The 26,991-nt window shown below is 49.9% G+C and overlaps 2 protein-coding genes across 4 annotated transcripts; both read left to right on the top strand.

The window, feature by feature from the left end:
* Positions 1–1,991: 1,991 nt before the first annotated feature.
* On the top strand, positions 1,992–16,924 carry LOC122393721 (intraflagellar transport protein 46 homolog). Of its 2 annotated transcripts, XM_043389979.1 has the most exons (10): positions 1,992–2,349; positions 7,462–7,644; positions 11,339–11,415; positions 11,713–12,108; positions 12,427–12,607; positions 12,972–13,087; positions 13,511–13,713; positions 14,156–14,369; positions 14,922–15,049; positions 16,159–16,924. In XM_043389979.1, exons 2-10 carry the CDS (start codon positions 7,612–7,614, stop codon positions 16,296–16,298), a joined length of 1,488 nt encoding a protein of 495 aa, XP_043245914.1. In that variant the 5' UTR covers positions 1,992–2,349; positions 7,462–7,611; the 3' UTR covers positions 16,299–16,924. The 2 variants fall into 2 exon arrangements, with proteins under 2 accessions (XP_043245914.1, XP_043245915.1); XM_043389980.1 differs by lacking the exons at positions 1,992–2,349; positions 7,462–7,644 and adding an exon at positions 7,992–8,133.
* A 5,384-nt stretch (positions 16,925–22,308) lies between these two features.
* Positions 22,309–26,766, top strand: LOC122393722 (protein crumbs homolog 2-like). Of its 2 annotated transcripts, none has more exons than XM_043389981.1 (4): positions 22,309–22,417; positions 23,491–23,605; positions 25,049–25,264; positions 26,351–26,766. In XM_043389981.1, the coding sequence occupies exons 2-4, from the start codon at positions 23,560–23,562 to the stop codon at positions 26,569–26,571; spliced, it is 483 nt and encodes a 160-aa protein (XP_043245916.1). In that variant the 5' UTR covers positions 22,309–22,417; positions 23,491–23,559; the 3' UTR covers positions 26,572–26,766. The 2 variants fall into 2 exon arrangements, with proteins under 2 accessions (XP_043245916.1, XP_043245917.1); XM_043389982.1 differs by having other exon boundaries at positions 22,336–22,393.
* Positions 26,767–26,991: the final 225 nt, after the last annotated feature.

Below are 26,991 nucleotides of genomic sequence, written 5' to 3'. Positions count from 1 at the left end.
CGGCCCGCCGGCCGCGCCACCGCTCAGCAATGAGCCCAGCGGCCCGGAGCTTCTGATCTACGGTGACGCACCAACTCGCCCTGCAGCCGTCGCTCGGGCTGACGCTGCACCATTGCAGCCTCGGCCGATACTACGGACGACCCGCTCCGGCCGCGTCATACGACCTCCGGTAAGATATCGCCATGTCACTTTTGTCCGCGACATGTCTGGCGAGGGGGTACTGTAGGGATCATCTATGCGATTTGTCATCTATGCGATTTGTCATTTCATGTTGTCATTCTCATTTATATTGTCACCGCTGTATTAATCAATCTGTTACCTGTTGTCAATTGCGCGTCAAGTTTGTTTGTTATTTGTAAACCGGCCTGCCGCTGGCCTCAACCTTCCTAGTAACCGCTGTGCCATACGCTATAGAACGTGTCGTGCAAAGGTCACGGAGGCACCCCTGAGGCGGCCGCTGCCCGTACGTTTAGGAACCCATTGTCGTGACGTCATGCCTGTAAGCAAAGGTCGCGGTAGGGGCTCTCCCGGCAGCCGGACGATGACGCATACGTTAAGCTTGTCTCTCGCCGCGCCTGCGGGCATATTGGTAGTACTAGGGACGGCCAGCATATGACCGCGGCTTTCGGCGACATTGTCAATTCATTTCTCGACTGCTGTTCGCTACAAGACAAATACACATAGAAAACGGCTCGGGCATTTGGAGAAGAGCGGCTACTCTGAGGCGAGGGAAGAACACGGAGATTCACACAAACGACCTGACTAGGTTGCACCGGCCACAGTCGACCGAGGTGGGCTTCCGCGCCCTTAAAGACGCCTCTGACTGGCCATTGCGCTGACACCCTGGTCGGACCACGGTCATTGATCGGACCCTGCCACTGGTTCGTGCTCAGGCTGCCTTAGCGGGTAGACCTGCTCGACCAGACGCCCCACTGGTGGGCGAGTGCTCGGTTCCGACTTTCACCGCCGGTCCAACAGCGTTCTGCTGGTTCCCGCCGATCCGGTTACGACACCGCAAGTGCCGTACCGACTCGGGCGTCCCAGGTGGGCGTAACGGTTACCACACCAGTTCGCGACTCCCAGGCTCTGTCAGCCGTCGTACGGCTCTCGGACGGACACTCTAATAGATCAGCCACAGATCAATAGGTTGTCACAGACCGTCCGTCCAGCCAAGCGCTACCCACAGCGCAGTACGACAATCTGAAACTATCTCAAGCATATAGAATCATGATTTCATGCACTTTTTGCAAGGTTCTATGCTTCATATTTGCATTGTTGCCCTTGCGTGACGTTATCTGTGACGTCACAAGGGTCACAATTTTTCTTCAATAACTCCCGATCAAATTGAGCTAGCGAGTCGGGAAAGCCACCAATGGACTCAGGAAGGCCTGCCGAATCGAATGATATGCGACATGACCTCTTTCGACCAGCTTCGTGACCTGGGGGTGCTGACCTGACCTTGACCTGAGGTCAACACCCTAAGTTGACCTGACCCGAACAAAAAGTATATCACTCGATGCGCCTGAGCTAGCTGAACACGATGATGCCAAAATCGCGGCTCTACGGCCATTTTTGGCGAAGCTATTTACCAAAAAGCGAACCCGTGCCTTAGATCACTTGACCTGACCTCAGAGGTCACCGGTTGACCTGAGACCCTTACAGCGGGTTCCTACCAGTCACTCTGCATTATAATTTGCCGCATACGACCACTTTACCGCTTAATTCTAGTTTAATTAGCGGTGCATTAGCGAGGTGGGTTCAATCAACCCCCTCGGCCGGGGCAAATGTAGGTCAGGCGAGTGAATTTGAGGAATTCTGAAGATACGATCGTGTTCCCCACTCAATTCTGCGTAAGATGCCGGGTTCCGTATCTACGTAACTTGAACGTAACGGATACGGCGGCCGCAAACGTAAATCGAGGTCCCGAATTCCCTATTCCTCAACACAGGCGGCAGCCGGTTTCTGGTCTACGCAATATGGCCGCCACCGTTAGACACTACGGCCAATAGGGTTGAAGCGGCATTGCTCCCCTGTGCTGCTGCGTCACCAACAACAGTGCCCAGTGGTCACCAAGCTCATCGACTTGTGAAAAGATTTCGGTATTTATGCGAATTGCAAGGCCCTATATAACGATTTATCACCGATTTTTGCGCTGAGTTTATTGGTCCATGCTCCAACTGGTATGCTTCGTTTTTCTCATTGTAAAATAAGAGGAAATTGAACTTGAACTGGAAGAGCGAAAGCCAAGGTCAAGGTGGATGTTGAGAGCTGACTTGGTTGAGACCAATAATATAAATGAGCAATTGACATAATACATTGATCCTACTCCAAACTTCAACTTCAAGGAAGGTATGTACCAAGGCTATAGAACTCTATGTACCTTATTGCTATCATATACACAGAAGTGTGACACCTGCTTTATGACTACCTTGATGTCTTAGTAATTCAATCTGTAGAAAAAATGCTCCTTGGCCCTGTTTCAGGTTACTTGTCCCAATGCTATAGTGCCCTATGCTCTGCTACTGTCTTGGTGCAGCAGCCAGCATTTGAGACAAAGTCACCTTGGCGCTCTGGCGTTGTGAGCATCCGAGTTTGTTGATGTTTCCATGAAAACCCTATATGGGTGTCTATGCGCATAGCTCTCAGTAGCATTGTGCTGTGAGACAGGGCCCTTAATCGTGCAATGCAACCTGCTGCTAAGTGCTAGGTACCCAGTATTAGTAGTCAGTAGTTCGGTACCAGTGCAAGCTAATCAATTTGCTTGGAATCATATTTCATAAATAACTTGGCAAGTATGTGCATGTAGATCCAGGCAGTCTCAGATGCTGCTGATAGCATACTCCGCAAAGACTTTCTCCAATAAAAATAAAAAACTCAGATTTAAATTTTAAATTCCTCACAGACTCCTGCGACCTGCACAGTATAAAACTAACTGTTCCCAATAAAAGTTGATTTGTTTTCTTTCTATTCTTGATAAACCGTAAATTTTCATAGATGATGGGTGCCATGGGGGGGGGGGGGGGCAATTGCCCCAAATTCCTCCCTGGATCTGCCAGTGAATTGAAGCACTAACACCTACTTGGTGCCAGCAAGAGGCATCGTACTGTTAGCAGTGCCAGGCTGCCACCCATCCTTCTTGAAATTGAAGTGCCTTTATTAGTTTATTCTGCCAGTACAGTTCAGATAGTAATGCATGACTGTGTGCCACAGCCTATAAGTGTAGTGTGTATATAACTCAAAATAATGAATTAGATACTACTAATGAGAGTATACTCAGTTCCGAAATGTAATAAACGTAAACCTAATTCCAGACTGGAAAAAATTGATGTTAGGTACCGTTGACAATTGACATGTCCAGTGTAAAGGGCGGATTGCGTCGAAATTTCAGCACAGCGTTCAGCGTAACTCCGTTCACCGAAATTTCGGCGCACGGGTGGATGAAGAAATTTCGGCATAAACGGACGATTTAAGAAATTTGGGTGCAAGACGAGTTTTAACCTCAGCCAACTTCAATCACTGCACTTTACATTCGAATCATACACCCGATTCGATGACGAGTATGTAATGTTTATCCAAGGCCACCCGGTCCCGAGCCCACTGGGCTGACTTTTGTGACAACACTCTGGACGATTGGGATGCGGACTAAGATGCGGACCGGGCTGGTTGATCTTCGGGCTCCTAACCGCTGAAGTTGTGTAGGTATGGAGTGGAACGTGCCCGAGTGAGGCGACTGGCGTTGCAGCCAGTCTTTAAATGGGGTTTCGAAGGACTCGAGAAGACTGATTGGACTGCTAGGCCTGAGAGCCTTGATCATGCCCTGTAATGTAGCGTGATCTAGCTAGTTTGTTCGCCGAGTCTTGTGAAGAGAAACACAGAAATTTTGCATGCAGCTCAGTATGATCAATGATCGAAGTTCAGTGCTCCAGAATCCTGGATGATTATCCAGTTCAATGGTCTAACAACCGGTGCTGACGCTATGTTGAGCGTTATTCCCGATATTGATATGCCCTTGAATTGAGTGGCGTAATGCCTAGGAATGCCCTTCCGCGCCTAGGATTGCAACATTCAGTCAAAACACTTTGATATTGAACTATGCTGCTGAGAAATACAGGAACTTTTGGTCAAGAAATTCGTAAAACTGTTTTGTGGAATGTTGTCGAGAAACACGTGGAATGCCGCCCATCGAACGCACCTTGTAACTACAATGACTGACCTATTGCATCGTCCTGTGTCTTGCTCTCCACACATTTAGTGTAAGGCGATGCGGCGACATACGCACTGAAAAGTACCTACCATATTTGTACATTAGCTCGTAGCTGGCTATGCTTATCATTATAACTCTCTTATTGACTTCTATTCGTTTTTACACCGCTGATGATTTGTTTTCTGTACAGGCCTGTAAAGATGTTTGCGGCAAAGCTGTTTAAACGTGGTTCAAAAAAGGTTTAGTATATAACCCGTCTTCTCTCTCAAAACTGCATGTCATGTTTGTGTTAGTACCTGTTATAAACGCATCATATTTGTTGAAGATTGAATCATTGAATCGGCTGATCATTAGTCAACGCTTACCCCTTCATCGTGTCCCGCAGCTAGAATCATAGATAAGCATGACAACTGAGGATTTGAAAACATACGGACCTCTAGTTCGAGCTGTTGTAACTTTGTAAATAACTTTGTCATGGTCGAACTTTTATTTAATTTAACTTTTTTCATTGCAAGATAAGGCTGCATAAGTATATTTTGAATTAAGGCTTACGTAGTTCGCCGTGATCTGTCCCGTAAGTGGACAGTCACTCGACTCTAAGCTGGAGGCGGAGCCCTGCTGGAGAACAGTCAATGGCCCCGAATACGTGAGCAAGGCAAATGCGTATTACAAACGGACTGTAATGCTGAGCGAATAGGAACATCCGTTTGTGATACGCATTGAATTGCTCATGTATTCGGGTTCAGTGACCATCTGTGACAGCTGAGTGGCACAGCCGAATATCTCTCCGTCCACACCGTTCTCCTGTCACCATGCTGTCCATTCGCTGATTCAATCTTCAATGTGACAACTTTGGGGTTTTTTACATTGATGATTTTTTCCTTTGATGATTGATGTTTTTTCGATAATTGATATTTTGTCTACTAATCTGATGAACTAGTGGCTGTTTTGACACGCATCATTGACGCTTCATTGAATATTAAACAGCATGCGCAAAATGTCATGATTGTTGCTATCGCTTTTTACAATAGGCTGTCTTCGTTTTTTTTTTATTTAGTCGGACCTCTCTCCAACGGGCTCTTGTCCCAATTATAGGAGAGAGCACCTGCTCCTCCCGCCGTCCCATTCCCCACCCTCCAGGCTACGGCTGAAGTGGGAGCCTACCCCACACCTGGTGACACAGCCGGGGACGACGCCCGCGGAACGGGCGGAACCGGGAATCGAACCCGAAACCCAGCACCGCCCGCACCGCGGGTCGACGCCTTAACCCGGCAGTTGCTGGGGTATTTCGCCACCCACCGTTTGCTGGGGGGGGGGGGGGGGGCGTTAAACGCCCCCAGCCGATAATTCGAGAACCAATAGGCGCAGCGAAACGCACGAGGCGGCAAACGAAAGAGCGCGACGAGACGCTTCAGATGAGTACTTTAAAGTTGAATTTTGAGGTCACAGGTCGGGTCAAGGTCAGGTCAAACACCTGAAATCGGGCTTTCAGTAGCATGGATTTCAGGACTTCGCAATGGGCGCCTCTCGTCATAAACTCTGTCAAAACGGTGCACAATCCATCATATAAGGCCTACAAGAGTGTCAGCTCTATGTAGGGGTCAATCAAGCATAGGTCAGGGTCAAGGTCAGGTCAACCGGGTAGGCACATATCCCCGAAAATCAAAACTGATATTCGTAGCCTGTGACACATATGTTATGGATTTGGGGCGTAGAACACGATGGTGACATTCATTTTATCATATGTGTACGTGTTTGGCTCAAAAAGTTCAATTCAAGAAATGCATGCATCATGGTCGTGAAGTTAGTCACGAGAAATTGCCAAGATTCAGTTCAAGATTTTGGGAAATGCGGAACGATAATCAATAATTGAAGATAGCCATCTGATTGTGCATGGTATTGGCAGTCTAATGGCGTTTACGGCATGTCTGTATGTCTATTCTGTGATTTTATATGATTTTTTGAACATATGCCGTTTTTGGTCGAAAACTCAGAAATAATGACGTCACCAAAACCTCGATATCTCAAAAATTTTCCGATCGATTTTTTTGAAACTTTGGCACAATAAACTTAAATCGATTCCCTACAGGTGCCCAAAATTTGGCGCGCCTGCGGCGCGCCGTTTTTATGTTATGGCCCGGCGAAAAAAGTGGGGGCGTTTAACGCCCCCCCCCCCCCCAGCAACTCGCGGGTTAACCGACTGCGCCACCACGGCCGCAAACAACAAAGGTAGCAAAAGTGCGACGACATTGGCCACTGTACCGTTAGTAGGTAAACTGTCGGCAAGACGCGGATCAGAACCGAACTTAGAAACACAAAAGCCAGTGTTTATTTGACTTTTTTAAATGAAGTTGTTTTATAAAATGAACTTGCATCTATTTTTAAACTCAATTGTTGGTTTCTCCAGTAAACATGCCTTCTTGTGCTACACAATGAGGAATGCTTATTTTTGAGCGCTGACACAGATAACAGTAGTACTACTGTTATCTGTGGCGCTGACAATCTAAACACCTTTCAATCTCAAGTTTTAAGTCATTTAGATAGGAGTTGAAAGTATTTTCGCCAGATTATACTTGGTGGTTGGTTGGTAGGAAAGGGATGTTTGCCGCAGATGGTTGTGTTCCAAGGATAGGGAAAAACTTCAATAATATCAATTGGCTTGTACCTAATTGTTTTGGGGTGAAGATAATTGATTGGCTGCCCAACCAACTTCATCTCGCCAATATGTTATGTTTTTCACTGTCTGTCCTCTTTCTTTGGGCCTTATCTATCTCATCTATCTGTATCATAATTCCTAACATGGCTTATGTCTGTGAAATCCTCGCCAAATTTGGCGCTCAGTCTGTACGATTTATTTTGTCCACAATAATTGCTGAAGTAGACATCGCACGCTGCCTCCGCTGCACGCTTAAAAGTCAGTGGCGCTCGGCCCCGCACCAGAGCCTGCGTACGGGCTCAATTGTTGTACATCCCGGCTTCAGTGCCGGCCCTCTTGTGTCATACTTTCTCAAGAACAAACTTTTATATCTCTGCTGACCTTTCGCTATGCTTTTCAATCGACCGAATCGTTTAAGACAAAAGTCGGCGCTAAGTTGCATTTTTAAAATCCGTCTTCCTGCTGCCCTAGTTTTCTTGGCTCCAACGTAACCTACTGTCTAGAAATGACCCCTCTATTCGCGTGGTGTGACTGACTTTCGCCCGGTCGCTAGACCGCGCCGGTAAGACGGGCTCGCTCGGTGACACTCCTCTGTCACCAGGCGGACGATAAAGGCTCCCCGGAGCCTGAGGAGCAGCAGGAGCCGGATCAGGAGCCGGAACAGGAGCAGGATCAGGAGCCCGAGGAGGCAGAGCAGCCGCTGGGGGCGGAGGGACCTGCGCCGATCGAGCACGAGGCGGCCGCTGACATCATGTCAGACGAGGAGGCTGTCATGGAGGGAAAGGTACGGCCGACGGGGCACGGCCACGGCGGCTGTGGGACTGAAAACATTAACCGGAGCTGTTGTTTGTTTACTCTGTACCCAATGACAGGAGTATGTAGCTGCTTGCTCTGCAGTTTTGTACCCATTGACTATTCTGTCTTATCTGCTGTTGTGACTGTACTTGGTAACTGTACCTCTTGTTCATTGTGCCTGTACAATTTACATATATTCTGTTGTGTCTGTGCGTAATGACTGTGGTGTCTATACCCACTTCACGCTTACATCCGATGACTGATGTGTCTGTATTCTGTTTGTGTCCGACTTAGTGACTCTGTAAGTAATCTGTATATTCTATACTCTGTACCTACCCACTGACGACAGCTTCTGGCCGGCTCTGGCCCGCCGACGGCCGAGGACGATGGTGCCGGTCGCGCCGACAGCAGCGGTGCTGAGGACACAGAGGAAGCGGCTAACGCGCCGCTGCGCCTCGACCAGCGCTCTGATACTGAGGTGGTTGGCAGACCGTCCGCTGGGCGCGCACTGCCAGCCGGCCGTGTGCGCTCCACGTGTGATGCCTGTGTGCTGCCCTGTGTGCGCTACCCTAGTGTGCTGCCTGTGTGTGCTGCCCCTTGCTGCTGACCAACCTCTGTAGATGTGTGCAGTAGTTGACCCTGCCGAAGCGAATGGTGAAACAGCGCTTATTTCTTTTCGAATAGCGCTGCTGTTAGCCTTGGTTTCAAGGTGGCCCTCTGATTGACTTGCCAACTGGTAAAGCTAAATAAGGATGGATTTGTGTGATTATAAATTCATGCCTGATCTGCATTGCGTGACTGCTATACTGCTTGCTTTGGTTTGTAAACATGATGTTTTGAGCTAATGAACGTTAAAGGTAGTGTGCCAGCTTTCTTGGACCGTATGGAGTTAATGGCCCAGATAAGGAGAACCGGATTTTTAGAACTTATCCATACCTTCAAAACTCATGGAAACGTCTTAAATTCTTCAAATTTTGAGTACCCCAGTGCGAAATTCGCCCCGACGGGTTGTCGGTCGTACCCCAACCACATTTCACACCACTATGAACAATAAATGCACACACTGAAATCGCTATTACCGATATGCTCATCCAATCAAGTTTCGATAAACCCGTTCATCATCATCTGCGGTTTCGAACATGCCTGTTAGGTGGCTTCTGATGCTCGTCGGGGTCGGAATTTCCAAATACGCGTGGTGCGTCGGGCCGCGCGCTCTGACTTCGGCCAAGAAAAATGCGTCAGCTGATCATTGTCATTTCTGCCACTTGCGTGTGGTGAAATGGGGTCATAACTTATAAGACGGCTTTTTCATATCAATTATTTTACATAAAATCATATTTCAAACCATAAATAATGTTCGACAGCCAAATAAAAGAAACAATACCAATACGGGCTTACAGTTTAAGGCTCGACATTGTGTTGTCTACGATTAGACAGCTGATAACTCATTCCCGTACGTCGTATGGTCGTAACACTATAATGACCTTTGCTTATTGTCACAAGTGCGCCGCATTCGCGATTGTTGCCCGACGCCTGTTTGCAGGTGAGCCCACTACAGTTGTTATACATATCTAAAAACCGAAAAACTTTTAGGCGAAAAAGGCACTATTCCAGGCCCATTTTTGATTTTTTTTTTGCGATATTAGGTAAAAACAGAAGCTTCTTATCCTAGGAAAAATAAAATGGGAAATCTTTCAAAGGTGGCACACTACCTTTAACCCTATTCCTGGCGGGCTCCGCCGGGACAAGAAACTGGCGGGGGGGGGCCGATTCGGCCCCCCCCCCTGAGATCTCGAGAACGAAGCAAGATAGCGACAAGCGGTAAACGGCATCGGATACGCACGGCCAAGATCTACAATTTTTACTAAGGTCATTTTCAGGTCAGGTCAAAGATGACGTCACAGGGGTCGAAAAAGTCAAAATGGCGGCACTAGATATGGAGAGAGTTTTTCTCGAATAACTTTCGAATTAGTCAAGATAGGAACAAACTAAGGGCATCATCGTAATCCTCTCGTCAATCCGCATCGAATGATATATATGTTGACCTCGAAAGGTCAAGGTCAAAGGTTGACCTCAGGTCACGTGACCTCGAGGTCATCATGTATATCATTCGATGCGTCTTGACGAGCTGAACACAATGAGACCATCCACGCGTCTGTATCTTGTTCCTGTACGGAGTTATTGGCCAAAAACCTTTGGTGACCTTTGATGACGTCACATGACCTCACAGCTGCCCAACAGCAAAACAGACCTCAAGGTAGTGAAGGTTGATCGTATATGAAGTCATGTATGGTATATGGGGCCATTCCGACCCGTTTTAGTGGTAAAAACAGGGAGTTGATTTTTCCCCCATTGACTTATAATGGGGAGGTCGCGAAATTGACCTGACCTTAGGTCACCGATATCAAAATTCTGAGATATACAAATTGCACATACTGGTACCCTAACTAAACCCTGAAGAGAAGAAATTGATCGGTCAAAAACTCTAGCTCTGGCGTGATTGCAAACTTTTCTGAGGTAGCGTCACCAAACCGCCTCTGGTGACCTGACCTGAGGTCAGATCAACTCAAAATTTTCAGACATGTTGCGTAGAAGCCTTTTAGGAAAAGTCAGAAAATTTGAGCTTCCTAGCTCAACGCGTTTGGGAGATATAACCAAAAAACCTCAGGGGGGGGGGGGCTCCTGAGGCCCCCCCCCCCCGCCAGGAATAGGGTTAAGTATATTACCGCTACGTATCCATTGGCTGAATATGAGTGTTTTAGAAGTGTCATATGATATTTACACCCTTACATTTCAATTTACTCTTGTAGATGAGTTATGGATGCAGCCGAAAAGTCATCTGTGAATAACGCAATGATGTTTGTGCCTTGCTGTAACCTATATTGCGGTGTGTGTGCCCCAGTTCCCAATTTTACCCTTTGCCTGTGCTCCTGCATGCAGTGCGCACCTGGTTACTTGGGCGGACGTCGACTTTTATGTTGGTAGTTCCATACCTTTCTCAAACGCCCGCAAAATACGTGTTACCTGTAGAACTGCATTGGCAATGTTTGTTGTTCATATTATCTATGAATCTATATATTTAAAACCCATATTATTTATCCGTGAATGTGCGTCATTGGCGTGATACCACGCATTCGTAAAATGATTTCATGTTAATTTTATTCTTACCGGGATCTATGTAAAGGGCATCGGTGTTGAGAAAAATGAATTGATTGCTCTAAAATTCGCTATTAATTTCGCTTCCGGCTTCGGTGTAAAAAAGAAAAACTCGTCTAAAGGCTGAAACAGACTCTTTACGCATTCAGAAAATCGCATGCGAGAGCCTATTCAAATACATTATAATTCTGCCCGCATCAATTGCATGCGGGAGGTGCGTACAATTGATGCGAACGTGCCTCCATGCATTTGAATAGGCTCTCGCATGCGATTTCCTGACTGCGGAAAGAGTCTGTTTCAGGCTTAAGTTTAGCTCTCAATTTTGCTTGGGGCGTATATCGGATGTGCTGCGTTTTCCGATGCACTGTACTCCGTTGTACTGCGTTATCGCTGTTGGGTTCATACAATTTGCGTGTATACGATTACCTGTGGCTCTCTCACATGCACTATCCTCTACCCCGAACCCAAGCTACCCCTATCGCTCTCCCCAGCTACCCTCTGACCCCATCGACCCCCGCTGACCCCAGGAGATGCCTGCTGACGAGGGACCTCCGGCCGACGAAGACGAGGATGAGGACGACGTCCAGAGCGCGCGCATTGAGGGGTGAGCGGGCGATAGTACGGTTAATCGGTCAGGGAGGGGTGCGAGAGGTGGCGCTACGGTCAGCTCTCCTCGGAGGGTCAGAATTTCCCAGGACAGTGAGCGACCATTATTTCACCCAGTACCCATTACTCCAACAGCTATCTCATGTATCCTGCACTGTACTTCACCTTGTGTCCCCTACTCGGTTCTGTCCTGTATCCCCGTATTCCTTATCATGTCATACCTATGCCCTGTATCCGACACCAGATTGCCTGTCCTGACTCCTGTCTCCGCCCTTTTCCTCCTCTGCAACTGCAGAGCCGATGAAGTGGACACGATGACTCTCGAGGGCGCCGCCGAGGTGCGAATGCCGCCAGCGTCCAGCGGGTCGCTCAAACAGCCCTTCGACTCTGAGCGCACTCGCGGCGCGCGCAGCATGACTCTAACCCGGGACTCTGGCGCCGAGGTACTCGACGAAAACGGCACGCCAGCTCCGGAGGCGGTTCCCGAGGAGCTGCGAGACAACGTCTACGGCACGCTCAAGATCGCCGATGATGGAAATATGACGCTGGAGGCGTACGACCGACCGGCCTCTGAGACCGAGACAGCTGAGGGAACTCCCAGTCAGCTGCGCGTGCAGGCCATGATGCGTGCCGAGGCGCCGCCGCAGGCCACACCGTCCTCGCTGCGGCCGCGCGGCATGTCCATTGAGAGGTGGGAGCGACCGGAGAGCTACCACTTGGCTTTCCCAGTTTTGAATGCCAATTAATGTTTGATTGGAATGGACCGTCTGCAACCTTGGGTTATTGATAATTTGGACAATTTATTTTAATCGAGGCTGATTTTTTTTTCGTACATTTTACGTTTGCTCCATATCTCAATCAGTTTCCTTTATTATGCAATTGCCCTTGTCCTCACCTGTCCCAGTTTCATGTTATCATTGTCTGTTCTGTGTCGGAATCCGTCAGGCTCTATCCTACCCGTTCCCATGCCGTATCCCCTGACTGTGTTCGACACCGGCGGCTTCATCAGGTCGCCAGAAATGGAGGTGAACATGCGCCAGCACCTGCCGCCCGGGCCGACCATCTCGCCCGACCAGCAGAAGCTGCTTGACGAGCTCGGCATGCAGGCGGGTCCCACCGGCTTCAGCAAGACCAAGGAGGTCCACATGCTGGCCTCGGACGTCATGATGGAGACGATGGAAGCCAAGCTGGTGCGTGCTGCCCTCTGTTGGGAGACCCGCTTTCAGAGCCAGTGAAAGCATTGCTCCGAGGCTTTATTGTGGGCTGAGGGTTCCTTGCGGCAATTTGCGGGACAAATGCGAACACGGCATCTGGACTGAATGCTGAGGATGTCTAGCATTTTTTTTACGCCTCGTATGATCTGTTCTGTCCTGTCCTATCTTGTTCTGTCGGGCTGGCGTGTTCTTATCTTTGACCCCTTGCTGCCGATCTACCGTGGCGTTCCGTGCCCTGTCCTGCCGTGCCCTTACGTACCCTGCCTCCACCGTGTCCTGCGCAGTGTCCTGGCCTTGTCCTGACCTTCCCCGACCATTCCTCTCCTCTTCCTATCCTCAGGGCATCTCCTGGCGCCGCGACATGGACCGAGAGGAGGCCATCGACGAGGCTCGCGCCCAGTACTACGAGCATTTCGCCGGCCAGGCCATATTCAAAGAAGTTGGCCTCAACGAGCCGTAATTATACCCGTCTTTTTTCATCCGCCCTAGCCCTGCGTTGCCCTTCTACCTGCCGGGCTTTGTATATTCATTCTACCTGCTGGGCCTGGCTATACAGATAACATAGCCAGAGGAGAGTGGCGCTTTGGGTCGGGGCATGACATACGGGATTGCGGCGCACGCTAAGATGTCTAGTCTGTCTTGCTGTCAGTGTTACCCTTATGCCACGCTCTGATCAAGATTTCTGTCTAATCGCTAGCTGTTAGCACCGAAGAGTGCTTTTCTCACCATATCGTGAGCTGTTTGTGATTGATGTCCCTCCTCTCACAAGAGCGTGCGATCAAACCGACCAACTATCGAGTTCGAGCACCAGGTTTCATCTCTTGTCTTCTTCTATTGTCTAGCCCTTGACACCCCCCCCCCCCCCTCTTTTCCGATCAGAGCATACGATCCGGCCGACTACGAGCATCTCACAGTTCCTCCGGAGATCGCCCAGATGTTCCAGTTCATCACTAGCTACACGCCGCAGACCATCGACCTCGAGCACAGACTGAAGCCGTTCATTCCCGACTTCATCCCGGCCATCGGAGACATCGACGCGTTCATCAAGGTGGAACGGCCCGACGGCAAGGCGGACTCAATTGGTGAGAAGTGGAATGGTGATGGGCTGAAACGGAGCAGGCTGCTCAGATGAAGTGCACTATGTGGGCTCGGTTGATCATGTTTTCTTTTTTATGCGGGACGTGACTGTGACGGTTTTTAGTTTTTTATTGCGTCGGTTGTGTTTAACATAGTAGCAGACTCAGCAAATTGTTTTGTATTGCCACCGAGCATGACAGAATGGCCAGAGCCAGCTAGGGTGAATTTTTATTATTTCACGATGTTCAGTTGCGTCACCCAGCCTCCCCCGCCTCTCGTCCCGTCTCCCGCCGTATCGACTACCTCTCTAATCTCAGTGTCGGTCGATGGGCTCCGATCGGCTCGGCCCCACGCCAGGAGAGGTCCGGTACTCCGGGCGGACCGGACCCGTGAGTCGCTCCGAGACCAGTCTGTCGGACGACCTGACCCTCCCGCCTGCCATGCCAGGTCTGTCTGTGCTGGACGAGCCGCGCGCTCAGCAGAGCGATAAGAACGTACTGGATCTCCAGCTGCGTGCTGTCGCCAAAACCACTACACATAAACAGACGACTGTGGCCAGTGTGCCCAACGCCGACCGTAACCACAAGGCCGTGGAGAAGTGGATCAAAGACATCGGCGACCTGCACAGGTCCAAACCGGCCCCGTCCGTGCACTACAACAAGTGAGTAACTTAGCCTCTTCTCTCTTTCATAGCTCTCTGATAGTTAGTTTGCCCAGAAAAGAAACGTATTGCCTATAGCCTTTAGGTGACGTGGACTTCAATACCTCCGATGAAGTTCAAAATTGAGTGAATGTGAGTTTTTGCTATTTTTTTCTCAATCGTGTTGTGAGGTACCCGTGTAGAGCTCTTTTACGAGGGGTCATTTAATTTTGCCGTAAGTTAAGTATTTAATTCTTATGTAGGATCACTTGTTCTCTGCTCTCGGGACTAGGTCTTACTTTGCTTTCCTTTGGATGTTCTCTGTTTCTACTTTGTTTGCTCAGGCAGAAGAAATGAAAAATGGACAACAGTGAAACTAGTAGTATGCCGGTTGCCGACCCGACGTAAATAAGGCTCAGGTTTCGGGCTGTCACCCACACTTTTGCGCTGGCTTTGTCATTTGCATTCATAATGCATAATTTGGACATCTATATCTGCTGTGAAAACGGCGGGCATTCGCTGGCAATTCAGCCAAGCGTTGACACGCCTTCAATTGATATTGTTATACCTCAGGCCGATGCCGGATATCGACTACCTAATGCAGGAGTGGCCGGCCGAGTTTGAGGAGGTCCTCTCTAGCACACACCTACCGACGGCTGACCTCGACTGTGACCTGGCCACCTACGTGGATATCATTTGCAGTGAGTTGGGGCAGAGGGGTTGTACTCGACTGTGACCTGGCCACCTATGTGGACATCATATTCTGCAGTGAGTGTCGGGGGGGGGGGGACAGGGAGGGGTCCTCGTCTGTGACCTGGCTACATATGTGGACATCATCTGCAGTGAGTGTCGGGGGAGGGGTGTCGGTTCATCTAGTGTTTGTGTCTTGTCAATGATAATTTATGTTGGCTGGCAAAAGTAAAACACCAATTATTGGGATTCTGTATTGTGCGAAATTGCGATGCTTTGGTTTTTAGCTCCGGCCCTTTTGTCTAGCGAGACCATTGCAGAACCAAAAGGATGATAATGAGTTATGGTGAGACGCTGGTTTGGGCGGACAGCCTGATGCGCTGCCGAGGCTGAGCCCGTCACGAGGGAAAGGTCACTCATTCTTGCAAACGCCGATCCCGTAGCTCAGTCGGTAGAGCGTTGGACTCCGCGTGGTGAGAGCACACGTTCCTGGTTAAAACAGTCCGGGTTCGAAGGGCGACGGGCGCTTGACATTTATGGGCCTCCTGACAGGTATGGTTGCGGTTGGTGGCAGGCCGTAGCCAGGTGAAGTCAGTGAGCGGACCGGCCGTGCGCGGCTATGTGCGCACGTTAGACTTTGGACTCCAAATTCTGCCATGGAGCCGGAATTGCGCAATCTGAGGGTAGAGGGTAGGGTCAGCGCAACAAGCTTCGCTCAGCGCGGCTCTGTCCTTGTGAATCCTTCCATTCAAAATGTTATGACTAAAATTAAAATAATAAAGAAAATTGACACCCCGCCGCACAGGAACTTATTATGATGGGAACTACTGGAGTAGGATGAGTCTGACCGTCCATCCCGAGACAGGGCTGCGAGGCGTGAAGGAGCTGGATTTTACCGTGATGGTGGCTAAAAAGGATCGTGTATTTTCCTCTCCCTGCTTTAGCTTTCGTTGACCTGATCATTTTCAAATATGATTTTATGTACGCCGATGACCATGACTGCAGTCTGGGCATTTTAAACCCCCCTTAAGTTAAGTCATCAGTATCAATGTGTCTTCAAGGCCGTCTTCAGTTGTCTGTTTTTCTTTGCTCAGTAGGTGACAATCCGTGTGTGTTGCAGGCATCATGGACATTCCGGTGTACAAGTCCAAGGTGCAGTCCCTGCATGTGCTGTTCACGCTCTACAGCGCCTTCAAGCAGTCGGGCCATTTCGGTCAGCAGCCGGAGGCCAACCCCAACTATCAACAGATGACCCTGTGAGCGCCCGACTCCGCCGGCGGTAGGGAGCGCTGCTGATCCGCCGCCCGCGCGCTGCCGTCGCGGTCTGGTTTGGTGAGTCTGTGCTCCACTGTATAATCCGTCCAACGCTGAGCTGAGTTCTTTCTCGCGCTCAGACTTTTCACTGGCCGTGTATCAATCACTACAGTGCCAGTACCACTACTGTACCACTATTTCACTGGCCACCATATCAGTGCAGGCCGTGTTTGCTGTTTACTGGTCTAGTCACCGTCCAAAGGAAGATACCATGTGATAGGAAGTGAAGCACTTTGATGCTGCTGTGGTAGTGGCCAGATCTCGATGCGTCAACAGTCTAGTCAGTCAATTCACGACGAATTCGGTCAGTGCTAACGGAAAATCAGTCGTATGTTATGCACCATTTATGACCATATTTGTTCACCGTGAGACTCTAACTCGTGTTCATCTTTGTTTTTGCGCTGCATTGTGCCCATCGCTTCAGTTCACCATTCGACTAGCTTACTTGAACACTGCATTGTTGTACTGTGCATCCGTGGCTCGGGTGTGCCTCTGGAGGTCAATCTGTGGTTGACCTCTCACTCCGACCATTTATGTGTTCTCGGCCCCAATACAAGACGGTCAGTCGGTTATTTAAGGTCTTTGAATGGCGGCAGACCGTATCTCCGCAGTCCGCACCGGTATAACTTGCTGGATGAAAACCACTGACTTGAACACCATGCAATGAGTTTAGTTTTGATTTGTAAAGTGCATGCAACCGGCGAATAGATATACGCATTATCTCATCCACGGAAATACAGTTGTATTGTATATTTATTAGCAGGTTTCACTATCCACTCTATTTATTCTTTTTTTTTTAATAAACGAATCTGTCTTTAGTGCGTCTTGCAGATCATTGATATTTGATATCAATGTAAACAGACATGTAGTTATTTGCTATCATTGGCTGGATGATGAAGTACGGAGTATTGCTGGTCCATAGACCAAACACTTTTTATAAACGACCAAATAATTTGTCACGGAGCGTCCACGTGATATAATCGCGCCTTGTGCGCGTTTTTCGTCCCACTTCCGACTGACAATTGTGACGCTGTCGTGACGCCGGCTGCGTCGTCAAATGCCACCGTGCCTGGCCTGCCAATTGCGTCTCGGAGGCAAAAAGTGGTTTGTCGGTGGGCGCGTGTCGCCGTGTCGTGTGGCATGGCGTGGCTACCGGGTGTCGATGGTGACAGGTGCTACCGGGCGGTGTGACCCGACCCGGTAGGCAGCTGACCTAGACAACGGCTGACGGCGTGACCCAGACCGGGCAGAGAGCAGTGTGACCCGGCTCTGGCCGTTAGTTGTTATCTTACTGCGTGACCCGACCGGGCAGACCGCTGACCAACGCTAATGCGACCACGCGGGAAGCTGGTCCCGACCACAGCGGGCAGCTGCTGACCACGCGACATGACCAAAACCACAGCCGGCAGCTTGTAGACGGAAGCGTGACCCCGACACCGGCGGGTGACCGTAACCAGAGATAACGTGATCCCGAGTCTGACCGCAGACGCCAGCGTGACCCGATCACACACAGGGTCTGACCACGAGTACAGCCGTGACTCCGGCTTCTGAGACCGCAGGTGACCCCAGCACCGCACCGGCCGACATCTGGCACCGCGGGTTTGAGAGTTTGTGGGTTCGTGGGGTCGCAGTGGTGAATCGACGTGCAGTTTCGGGAGTTGTGGTAACGGCTTGACACCGGCTGCAGCCGAGTCTGAGACTTATGTAAGTCGGGTGGGCATATAGTGCCGGGCGGTGGCCAGTTGTGTTTCTGGTTTGTCACGGCGAAATAAGCGCTAAATTCGCGTGACAATGGCGTCAGCGGATCAACGTCCTAGGATAGCCACGACAGAAAACGGCTCTCAGCGTGGCAAATAAATCCGTCAGTCAGTTAGGACAGTGGCGGCGGAATAGGGGGTGCAGGGGGTGCAGCTGCACCCCCATCGAAAAACATGGGGGTGCAAACATATCTTTTTGCACCCCCAAAATCCGTACAAGGGGCCCGTCGCACCATCCAATGCAATTTTCTCCTGAAAACCAGTGATCGGGAAACGAACACTGATGTGGAATCATCCGGGATGTCCAATTATGATCAGGAGCGCCCCATGCTAGTCTTTGGGGCCCCCACACCGGCTAGAAGTGTCCCGAGAGCGTTTGGTGTTCCACGCGGCATCTGAGGGCCGCCCCCACGACGGCCTCAGAGGGCCCATTTATGACGATCTCTGAGGGATCCCACCTGAGGACTTTGTCCCCTGGGGCCCTACAACGGTCACTAAGGGCCCTCATGACGACCGCTGAGGGTCCCACAGAGACTCCAGGGCCCCAAGGAGACTCCAGGGGCCACGCTGGCCTCTGAGGGCCCTATGACGGCCTCTGAGGGCCCTTACGATGAACTCTGAGGGCTCTCACAACGAACTCTGTCCCCTGAGGCCCTATAACGACAACTAAGGGCCCTCATGACGACCACTGAGGGTCCCACAGGACTCCAGGGGCCCACTGGCCTCTGAGGGCCTCTACGACGGTCTCTGAGAGCCCTCATGACGGCCCTAGACCCAACTCAAGTCTGAGAGCCCATTTGGCTTCAGACGGCCCAGCGACGGCCTCTGAGGGCCCCAACACAACCAGGCTGCAGGAGCTATGCAGTATGCTGGCATCTGAGGGCTCTGCAACAATCTATTGAGGACCCTAACAAAGATGGCCTCTAGCGGTCTTACCAAGGCCTCTGAGAGCCCTGCAAAGGTATCTGAGGGCCCATGAAGACCCTCAATATGGCCAAGGACCCTCATGACGACCTCTGATGACCCTCTCGAAGGCTTCTAAGGGCCCTCACAACAACTTCTGAGGACCCCAGGACGGTCCCTGACGGGCTGAGGGCCCTGACGACGACCTCTCTGGGCCCTCACGATGGTCTCTAAGACCCAACGCAAGCTCCAAAGGCCCACACTGGCGTCTAAGGGCCCCACGACGGCCTCTGAGGGCCTCGACGCAGGCAGGCTCCAGGGGCCATGCTGACCTCTGAGGGCCCTCTTGACGGCTTCGAGGGCCTAACGAAGGCTTCAAGGGCCAGCGCTGGCCTCTGAAGAACCCTACGACGGCGTCGGAGGGTCTCAACTCAACGCAGGCAGGTGCCGGGAGACATGCTGGGCTCTGAGGGTCCCGCAGAGTTCAGATTCAGAGGATCCAACGACCTTTGTGGACCTTACGAAATACGAAGGTCTTCGAGAGCTCACGCAGGCTCCTGGAATTCCACACTGATTCTCAGGCCCCATGTCGGCTTGTTGAGGCACTTTATCTGCTCTTGGTGCCCCGTCGCCGGCCTCTGAGAGTCTCAATGTCGGAACTTATGGGGCCATGGGCCCTACACCGGCTTTTATGGCCCTTACATCGACTCTTGGGACTCATGACCCATGAAATGTGGGTCTAAGCATCTTCTAAGAATCCCCATGCTGGTTCTAGTAGCTGCCAGCCGAATATTAGGGCTCACACGCGAGCTCCTGGGACCCCATGCATACCCCAGGGGTCTACCTGCCTCTAAGACCCCACACATACTTTTGGGGCTCAAACGCTTGCCCCTGAAGACCCCACTGAGACCCCTTTCCTCTATTCAGTCTTCCATACCGGCTCTTTAGGCTAAACATCGGCTCCTGTGGCCTCCATCCCGGCTTTGGAGGGCCTCCATACAAGCTTTTTGGGGGTCCGATGCCGGTTTCTGAGAGCCCTTAAAGACTTTCGAGCCTATACTGCCTTCTGAAACCTTTCAGCAACCTTTAAGTGACCGACCCTGATCGGAGGGCTCATTCAATCTGGGGAGTCATGTATGTAGATCTCTGGAGGAGTCTCTATGTGGTCGGTTTCCAAGGGGCTTCTAAACACGGTCTTCTTGGAACGGTCTCGTAGGGCCCTCAATGGTCCACTGCGGATCCAGAAAAGTGGTTTGAGACGCTGCGGGTGGTGGCTAGACTACAGATTACAGATTGTACTATAGATTGTACTACAGATTTACTACAGATTGTAAAAGATTAGCCGATACAAAACTAGCTGCATTTGCTTCTTTATGCTTTCATTATTTGAGACAGGTAGGTACACTGCAATTTCAAACCTTTTACAGAACTTGTGTGTATGGGGATAGTTTTCCAAAATCTTCGTTTTTCATAAGTCAATAATAATCACTAAAAAAACTGAAGGGGGCCCAAAACTTCCAGAGGGCCCCTTGAGAAAACTTTGCACCCCCATCCAAAATTACCTTCCGCCGCCACTGAGTTAGGACCGTGACTACCTCACTCACGCTTGTGCCGATTCCGATTGTTGTTATAACAGTGCTTATCCCGACTTCGTCTTATCAGCTCCAAACCTCTCGACAGGGCCGGGTTTATAGGCACAGTCGCAACACCACTCAACACATCGGCTATTGATCGATAAGGCGGGACACGTCGACACTTTTCTTTGGTCCTGTCGCTAGAGGGAGGAATTGGGGAAATTGGCCATACTTGGGAACCTGAATCGAGCGCTACTCTCACGGTTTCCACGGATTTACAATACCTACACACTTCATAGCTAGGTTATTCGGAAACCGTTGGCGTTGCCGAGAAAACCGGCATTTGAATCTATAGTGACAGGCGTTTTTTTTTTCTTTCAGTACCTAAGTAAAGCTAACTTTGCGAACTGTAATTACCTCATAACGTATTTATGTAGGTATATTCGAAAGGAATTGTACCGTTTATCTGATAATTTCATGCTATAAGGATCTGTGCACCTGTTAAAAATAAATAAAAGGTTAAAAAGATTAAAAAATTGCTCTGAATTACACTAATATCCGTTTAACGGAATTAAATTCCTACCATTACTTACGACGACACCTACGAGCAGGTTAACCCGAGCACCTACGAGCAGGTTAAGGTTATGCCTGCGATGGAAAAAAGGAAAAATTAGGCAGATGACACCTGAGAGAGATAAATTGGAATAACATCAGCATGCATGAATTATTTTCGCGCGGTAGTTATGTTTTCATAAACTGGGTAGTTGGTGTAATGAGTAAGTTTGTGATGTGTTCATGTTCGCCTGTGTTTGTTCCAGTCGGCTGGCTCCCCGTGGCCATATAGTGGTCGCCACGCTTCGTCGCCCCGTGCGTAGGCGCCGTCACCGTCGGTGGTGATGGCCCACTGACCCCCACTGGATCGGACAAAACTGGACTGTGGCCCGTCCAACTGGGAGGTCACGCGCAGCGGCGCCCGACGCAGTGACGGCCGGACTAGCGGCCCCGCGGCACACCTCACGAAGTGAGGGACTGTCACATGCGGTAGCCACCGGCACCCTGAACATATGGAGTGCCGAAAGTAGGTAACACACTATAAACTTATAGGTTTTCTACTTTTGATAGACTATGACAGACATATCTCGCACTGCTGATCTGTCAAAAGGATCTATCAACAAACTAACGATAGCACGTCATGCATTAGTTAAAATCCCATCATCTTACCATTGGAATACACCGACGTAAAGAAATCCGAACAAACAAGCTCCGTAAATAAAATATAAAAACGAGCGAAGGTGGTTAAATGCCCCAAACTCTATCAAACCCGAGATCTGCAGTGGAGCCAGTTATAGCCAGATACTGTCCGAGGTGCCTCGAGCTGGGTCGGGACTCGGGCAGGCCCACTTCGGGGAGAGGGCGGGAGAGGCCGTCTACCCACCCTCTCTCCCAGTGAACGAGGGTGACCTGACCTCGCCAGCTGATGGGTCATGTAGTGGTGGGCTGAGCATTACCAGCATCTAGTCAATACTCGTTTAGCATGCTTCTCAGCTTTGGCCACTCGTTGCTGCGAGTTTTAAACGTTTATGCAACGTTTTTACACCGTCATTTGCTAAGGTTCGACAGCAGACCGTGTTTTGAAATCATCATATTTTTAATGTCATAGCCCTTCGATACTCAAATGTCAGTCACTCGGTGTACTTGTCAAAGGCAAAGCAGCTCTGACAGCTGAACCGGACGAGGCGCTTTTATTCCGCGGCTGGCGGCGGCTGAGTGTACTGCGGACTGCTACAGGCGACGCTTCTGGGACTAGGCAAGGCAAACTAGGCGCCAGGCGGTAAGAATTATGTTAAAATATTCCATTTGTATAACCATTCAGTCAATTGTGAGCCCTTATGTCGTTTATTGGACAAAAACATTCGGCAAAGTACGAGGTCCATTGGATAACATTAATTAAACCTCATTCAGTTACAATTTTATTCGACCACAAAAGCCTGACATACCTACCTCTAAAACACTTCTGTGAAATCTTTTGAGTGCTTATGATGTATTTAGCTGATAGGAAATGCGAAAACTTCCCCTTACCTAATTGTTTTTTGTTGTTGTTTTTTTATAGTCCCTTTGACATAGCCCTGAAAATAGCTCAGTTGGTAGAGTGTTGGGCTCCGCGTGGTGAGAGCACGCGTTCCCGGTTATGACAGTCCGGGTTCGAAGCGCGACGGGCGCTTGATATTTATGGGCCTCCTGACTGGTATGGTGGCGGTTGGTAATGGTGGCAGGCCGTAGCCAGGCGAAGTCAGTGAGGGGACCGGCCGTGCGCGGCTATGTGCGCACATTAAACTTTGGACTCTAAATTCTGCCATAGAACTGGAGTTGCGCGATCGGAGGGTAGAGGACAGGGTCACCGCAACAAGCTTCGCTTAGCGGTGGCTCGGCTCTGTCGTTGTGAATCCTTCCTGTCATAAGGTTCGGACTAAATTTATAAAAAAAAAACATAATAAGGAATACAATATCAATTATTGAATATCAACGTTGTTCTTTTTTCCTTTCTTAGGAAGCTACCTATAACATTATTTGAATTTCCCATAAACAAACGGCTGATATTCCACTGCTATGGCACAGCCGGACACCATATATGCTACGAACGTTCGTTTCCTTTCATTCATAATTTACAAAGTGCGGATGTTTGTACCGTCAGATTTTTACGTTTTTGCTAATCCTTTGTCTCTCGTTTCGATGTTCTGCACGATTCTCAAAAGCATTAGGTAATATGTCACGGTTGCAACGGTGACCTTTAAATCAGGGTACGGCTTAAAACTGCGCAAAACTAGTGCGTCACCGGCTGCAGCGTGTCGGTCGGACGGACGGCTGCGGTGGGGGCGTGACAGCCCCCCCCCCCCTGCTGCACAGGTTATAAAGCGACTGTCTGCTGCGAACAGGACAGACTTAGCAGCCGATAGCCAGAGCACAGTGATAACCATGCTGCTGTGGACCGTACTGGGTGTCTTTGCTGCCTGCGGATTATGTAAGTCAACGTTTTCATTGCTGCAGCGTATTATCCATGCCGGACTATTATGATAGCATATGGTTTAACTTACTGTTAACGCCAGACCCCTTGAGATCCTAATTTTTCGCGATTATTTTTGAATGCGTGGAATAATTTCAACCATATTTAGGAAGGAGCTATTTCAAGGCCTGCCGAAACTTTTTCTTCAAATACATTTTGTTGTCACTTAAATATTTGTGGCACTTGTCATTGACTCGTAATGTTAACTGTTTTTCCATCCTGGATATAGGCTTTCATACGTCATATGACATTAGGCTCCGCCCACGACTGCGGCATTGACCCGTGCCCATCAGCGACCTCTGTACAAACGACACCCCTGACATCTGTAAAGGACTATGAATTTCGCTGACGCTTCACGTGCTATGAATCAATTGCAGCAGACGGTCATGTAAATGTTAGGCTCTTGTTGACTCTTGTATACCTATAGGACCAAGAGGACCATCACTCCTCAACCTACTACTCACACGTGCTTCGAGCAAACGTTAACGATTCCTAACAAATACGATTTTCGATGTAGGATATCTGTTTGAAAAACGAGCGAGCCTTATGATGTGAAGCGAAGGCAATTTACTTATTATTGCGTTGTTCGATGGTTGCATAGCGATGTACAAATCGGCACCAACTTGATGACATCCGACATCCCAGTATCGCATTATCTGCAACGCCATAGGCTTTAAATACAGGTGAATATTTCCTAACCTTATGTCAGTTATATGCCATCTGCCCGTCATTTGCAGCATGTAAAAAAAAAACAAATATCAGCGAACATATCAGCATTGTACAAGCAATGCGCATTTAGCATTTATGGGTACTCAGTCATCATGTTGCTCTTTGGGCACTGTCAGCCAAGACGTTACGCACAACTCCGCCGGCTTTCGGCACCGCTCGACCGTCCCCGCTCCCCGCCACAGCGAGAGTGACCGCGCACCGGCCCGAAACCGCCGCAGGCCAAGACCACAGAGGCGGGACTTAGCTGTGACGTCATAACGTATCACAGACTGACTGGTGATAGCCTCTACACACCGGGTGAAAATCTTGCTCGAAATTTAACATTACGAGTCAATGAGAAGTGCCTGAAATATTGAAATGGCGATAAAATATCTAAATTGTAAAAGTTTCGGCAGGTCTTGAAACGGCCATGTCCTGAGCTTGGTTGAAATTCTTCCACGCATTTAAAAATAATCGCGAAAAATTAGGGTCTCAATGGGTCTGGCGTTAACAGTAGTAATGATGAAATGGTAAAGTCTCTGCTGACGATGTAATCCAGCTGTATCTGTCACTGCTCCCCGCCCCTGTGCCCCACACTACATAATGACTCTGGGTCACTGACTCCAAGCCACTGACTCCGCGCCCACCACTGACTCCGCGCCCACCACTGACTCTTCCTCGCCGCCCCGGCAGCCGCGGCACGCTCTCCGGCGCTGTGCGTGAACCAGCCGTGCCACCCGCCAAACCGCTGCGAGGACCGAGGGCAGGGAGTGTCCGTGTGTGTGCTGCCCAGCCCGCCCACCTGCGCTGCTACGTCGTGTCTGGTCGGCTTCGATTGTGTTCTTCAGCAGCAGACGTGCCGGTACCGGCCCTGCAAGCCGCAGCCGACCTGCATCCAACAGGGCACCAGTAAGCTGACCTCTAGAGAGAATTGGATTTATTTGTCAATTTACAATTTGAATTGTTGTGGTATGTTTTATTGGAATGATGTTCTTTGTCTTCCTCTTGTTTGATCTTTTGTATTGTATTTATTACGGAGCGAGCGAAGCGAGCGTAGTCTTTCCTTAGATTAACGGAAATTTCTGAGTATGAGCGGCCCGGACGCCTTTGCGAGGCTTATATCTCAGCAACCACTTGACCGATTTACATGCGGTAAATTTTGTAGGGTAGCTTCATTCCTTCTACCAAGTATTGGACTATTCCCGATGCATGTGGGTGACCCCTTATGCACGTGCCACGTGCAAAACGAAGAGGTGTCAGTTTTGTAATTGTTGCAATATCTCGGTAACTACTTGGCCGATTGCGCTGAAAGTTGGCATGTAGGTAGGCACCCACTAGGCACTGCATATCCATGTGCCAGAGTTGGGGTGCTGCTGCACGTGCGCACGTGCAGGGGTCGTTTCCAGATCTCGAGAACGGCTCGACCGATTGCGCTCAAATTTGGTACACAGTTAGGGACCGGTTAGTAGGGTGCCGTGCACAAGTCAGTTGGGACCCATTTTGCACGTGCGCACTCCAGATCTTGGTGCCGCTTCCAGATCTCGAGAACGGCTGGGCCGATTGTGCTCAAATTTGGCACATCGCTAGAAACCGGTCAGTAGGGTGCCGTGCACAAGTCTGTTGGAGGTACCCCCTCGAAATTCCGCACGTGCAAGGCTCACCCCCTCGCTCACTCCGTTAGTCGCCCCAAAAGGCGCTATACTGGTTTAGTGTTAAATTGTGCCACTATAGGCTCACAAATATTGTGTTCATTATTTTTGTTTTTCCAATTATATTAATATTTCCTTCAAAATATTTTAGGATTTTTTGGTAATGCTTTGTTGAAGACCTTGTGCAGCTATCATGGTCGATCATAATTATTCGGAAAATGGACATAAACCTGTTTTGCCTAACTTATGCAGAAGTGATCATTAGGCCAATCTAATAAACCCTCCGCCATTCCACCAAGTCGCTTTGTGTGCTGCAGTCGGTGACGCCGCTATGCTCCGATTGCAGACCCGTGCGGCCTCTGCATCGCTCCTAACGAGTTTTGCGAGCTGCAGCCGGCCGACGGCTCGCCTCCCACCTGCCGGTTTGTGGTGGAGCCTCGCTGCGACAACAAGCGCTGTCGCTACGGTGAACAGTGCGTGGAGAAGCAGCTGGCCTGTATCCGCGCCCCCTGCGCGCTGGACCTGCAGTGCCGCCGGCAGTGCGGCTCGTACGGTCAGCGCGGTTAGGGCGGAACGGCACTCCCAGCGGCAGTAGAGGAGGGCTGCGGTGGCAGCGGATTTTAGAAGACGGGAGGGGGATGGGAAACTGTGGGCGATAAGAGTCGGCGATGATGAGGCATGCTTCCACGAACTATGGCTGTTGTTGGGCATATTAATGTACCGCTTTTATGAATGCGAATGAATAAAGTTGTTTCATCTAAAGCGTTTTCACCAAGATAGTGAATTCAAACTGGTAGCTCGTGGACAGATATGAGGTCTGGTCTGTGTAAAAAAGCCCAGCGGCAGCGTTGTGATTAATGTAAATCACTAGCTTTGCCGCCGGTCCTCTATCCCTCTAGGTCAATCAGACCGAGTGCACCTATCACTGAAAACGTTACCCCCAGCCCGCCCGTGGCTACCGCACCGCTCCGATGAGCCGCGCCGTCG

Source organism: Amphibalanus amphitrite, unplaced genomic scaffold (genome assembly GCF_019059575.1).
Source record: "Amphibalanus amphitrite isolate SeventyFive unplaced genomic scaffold, NRLGWU_Aamphi_draft 000550F_arrow, whole genome shotgun sequence".
In the NCBI taxonomy this organism is placed as follows: domain Eukaryota; kingdom Metazoa; phylum Arthropoda; class Thecostraca; order Balanomorpha; family Balanidae; genus Amphibalanus; species Amphibalanus amphitrite.
The sequence above is the reverse complement of the archived record's forward strand: the minus strand, read 5'-3'. Positions and strand labels throughout refer to the sequence as shown.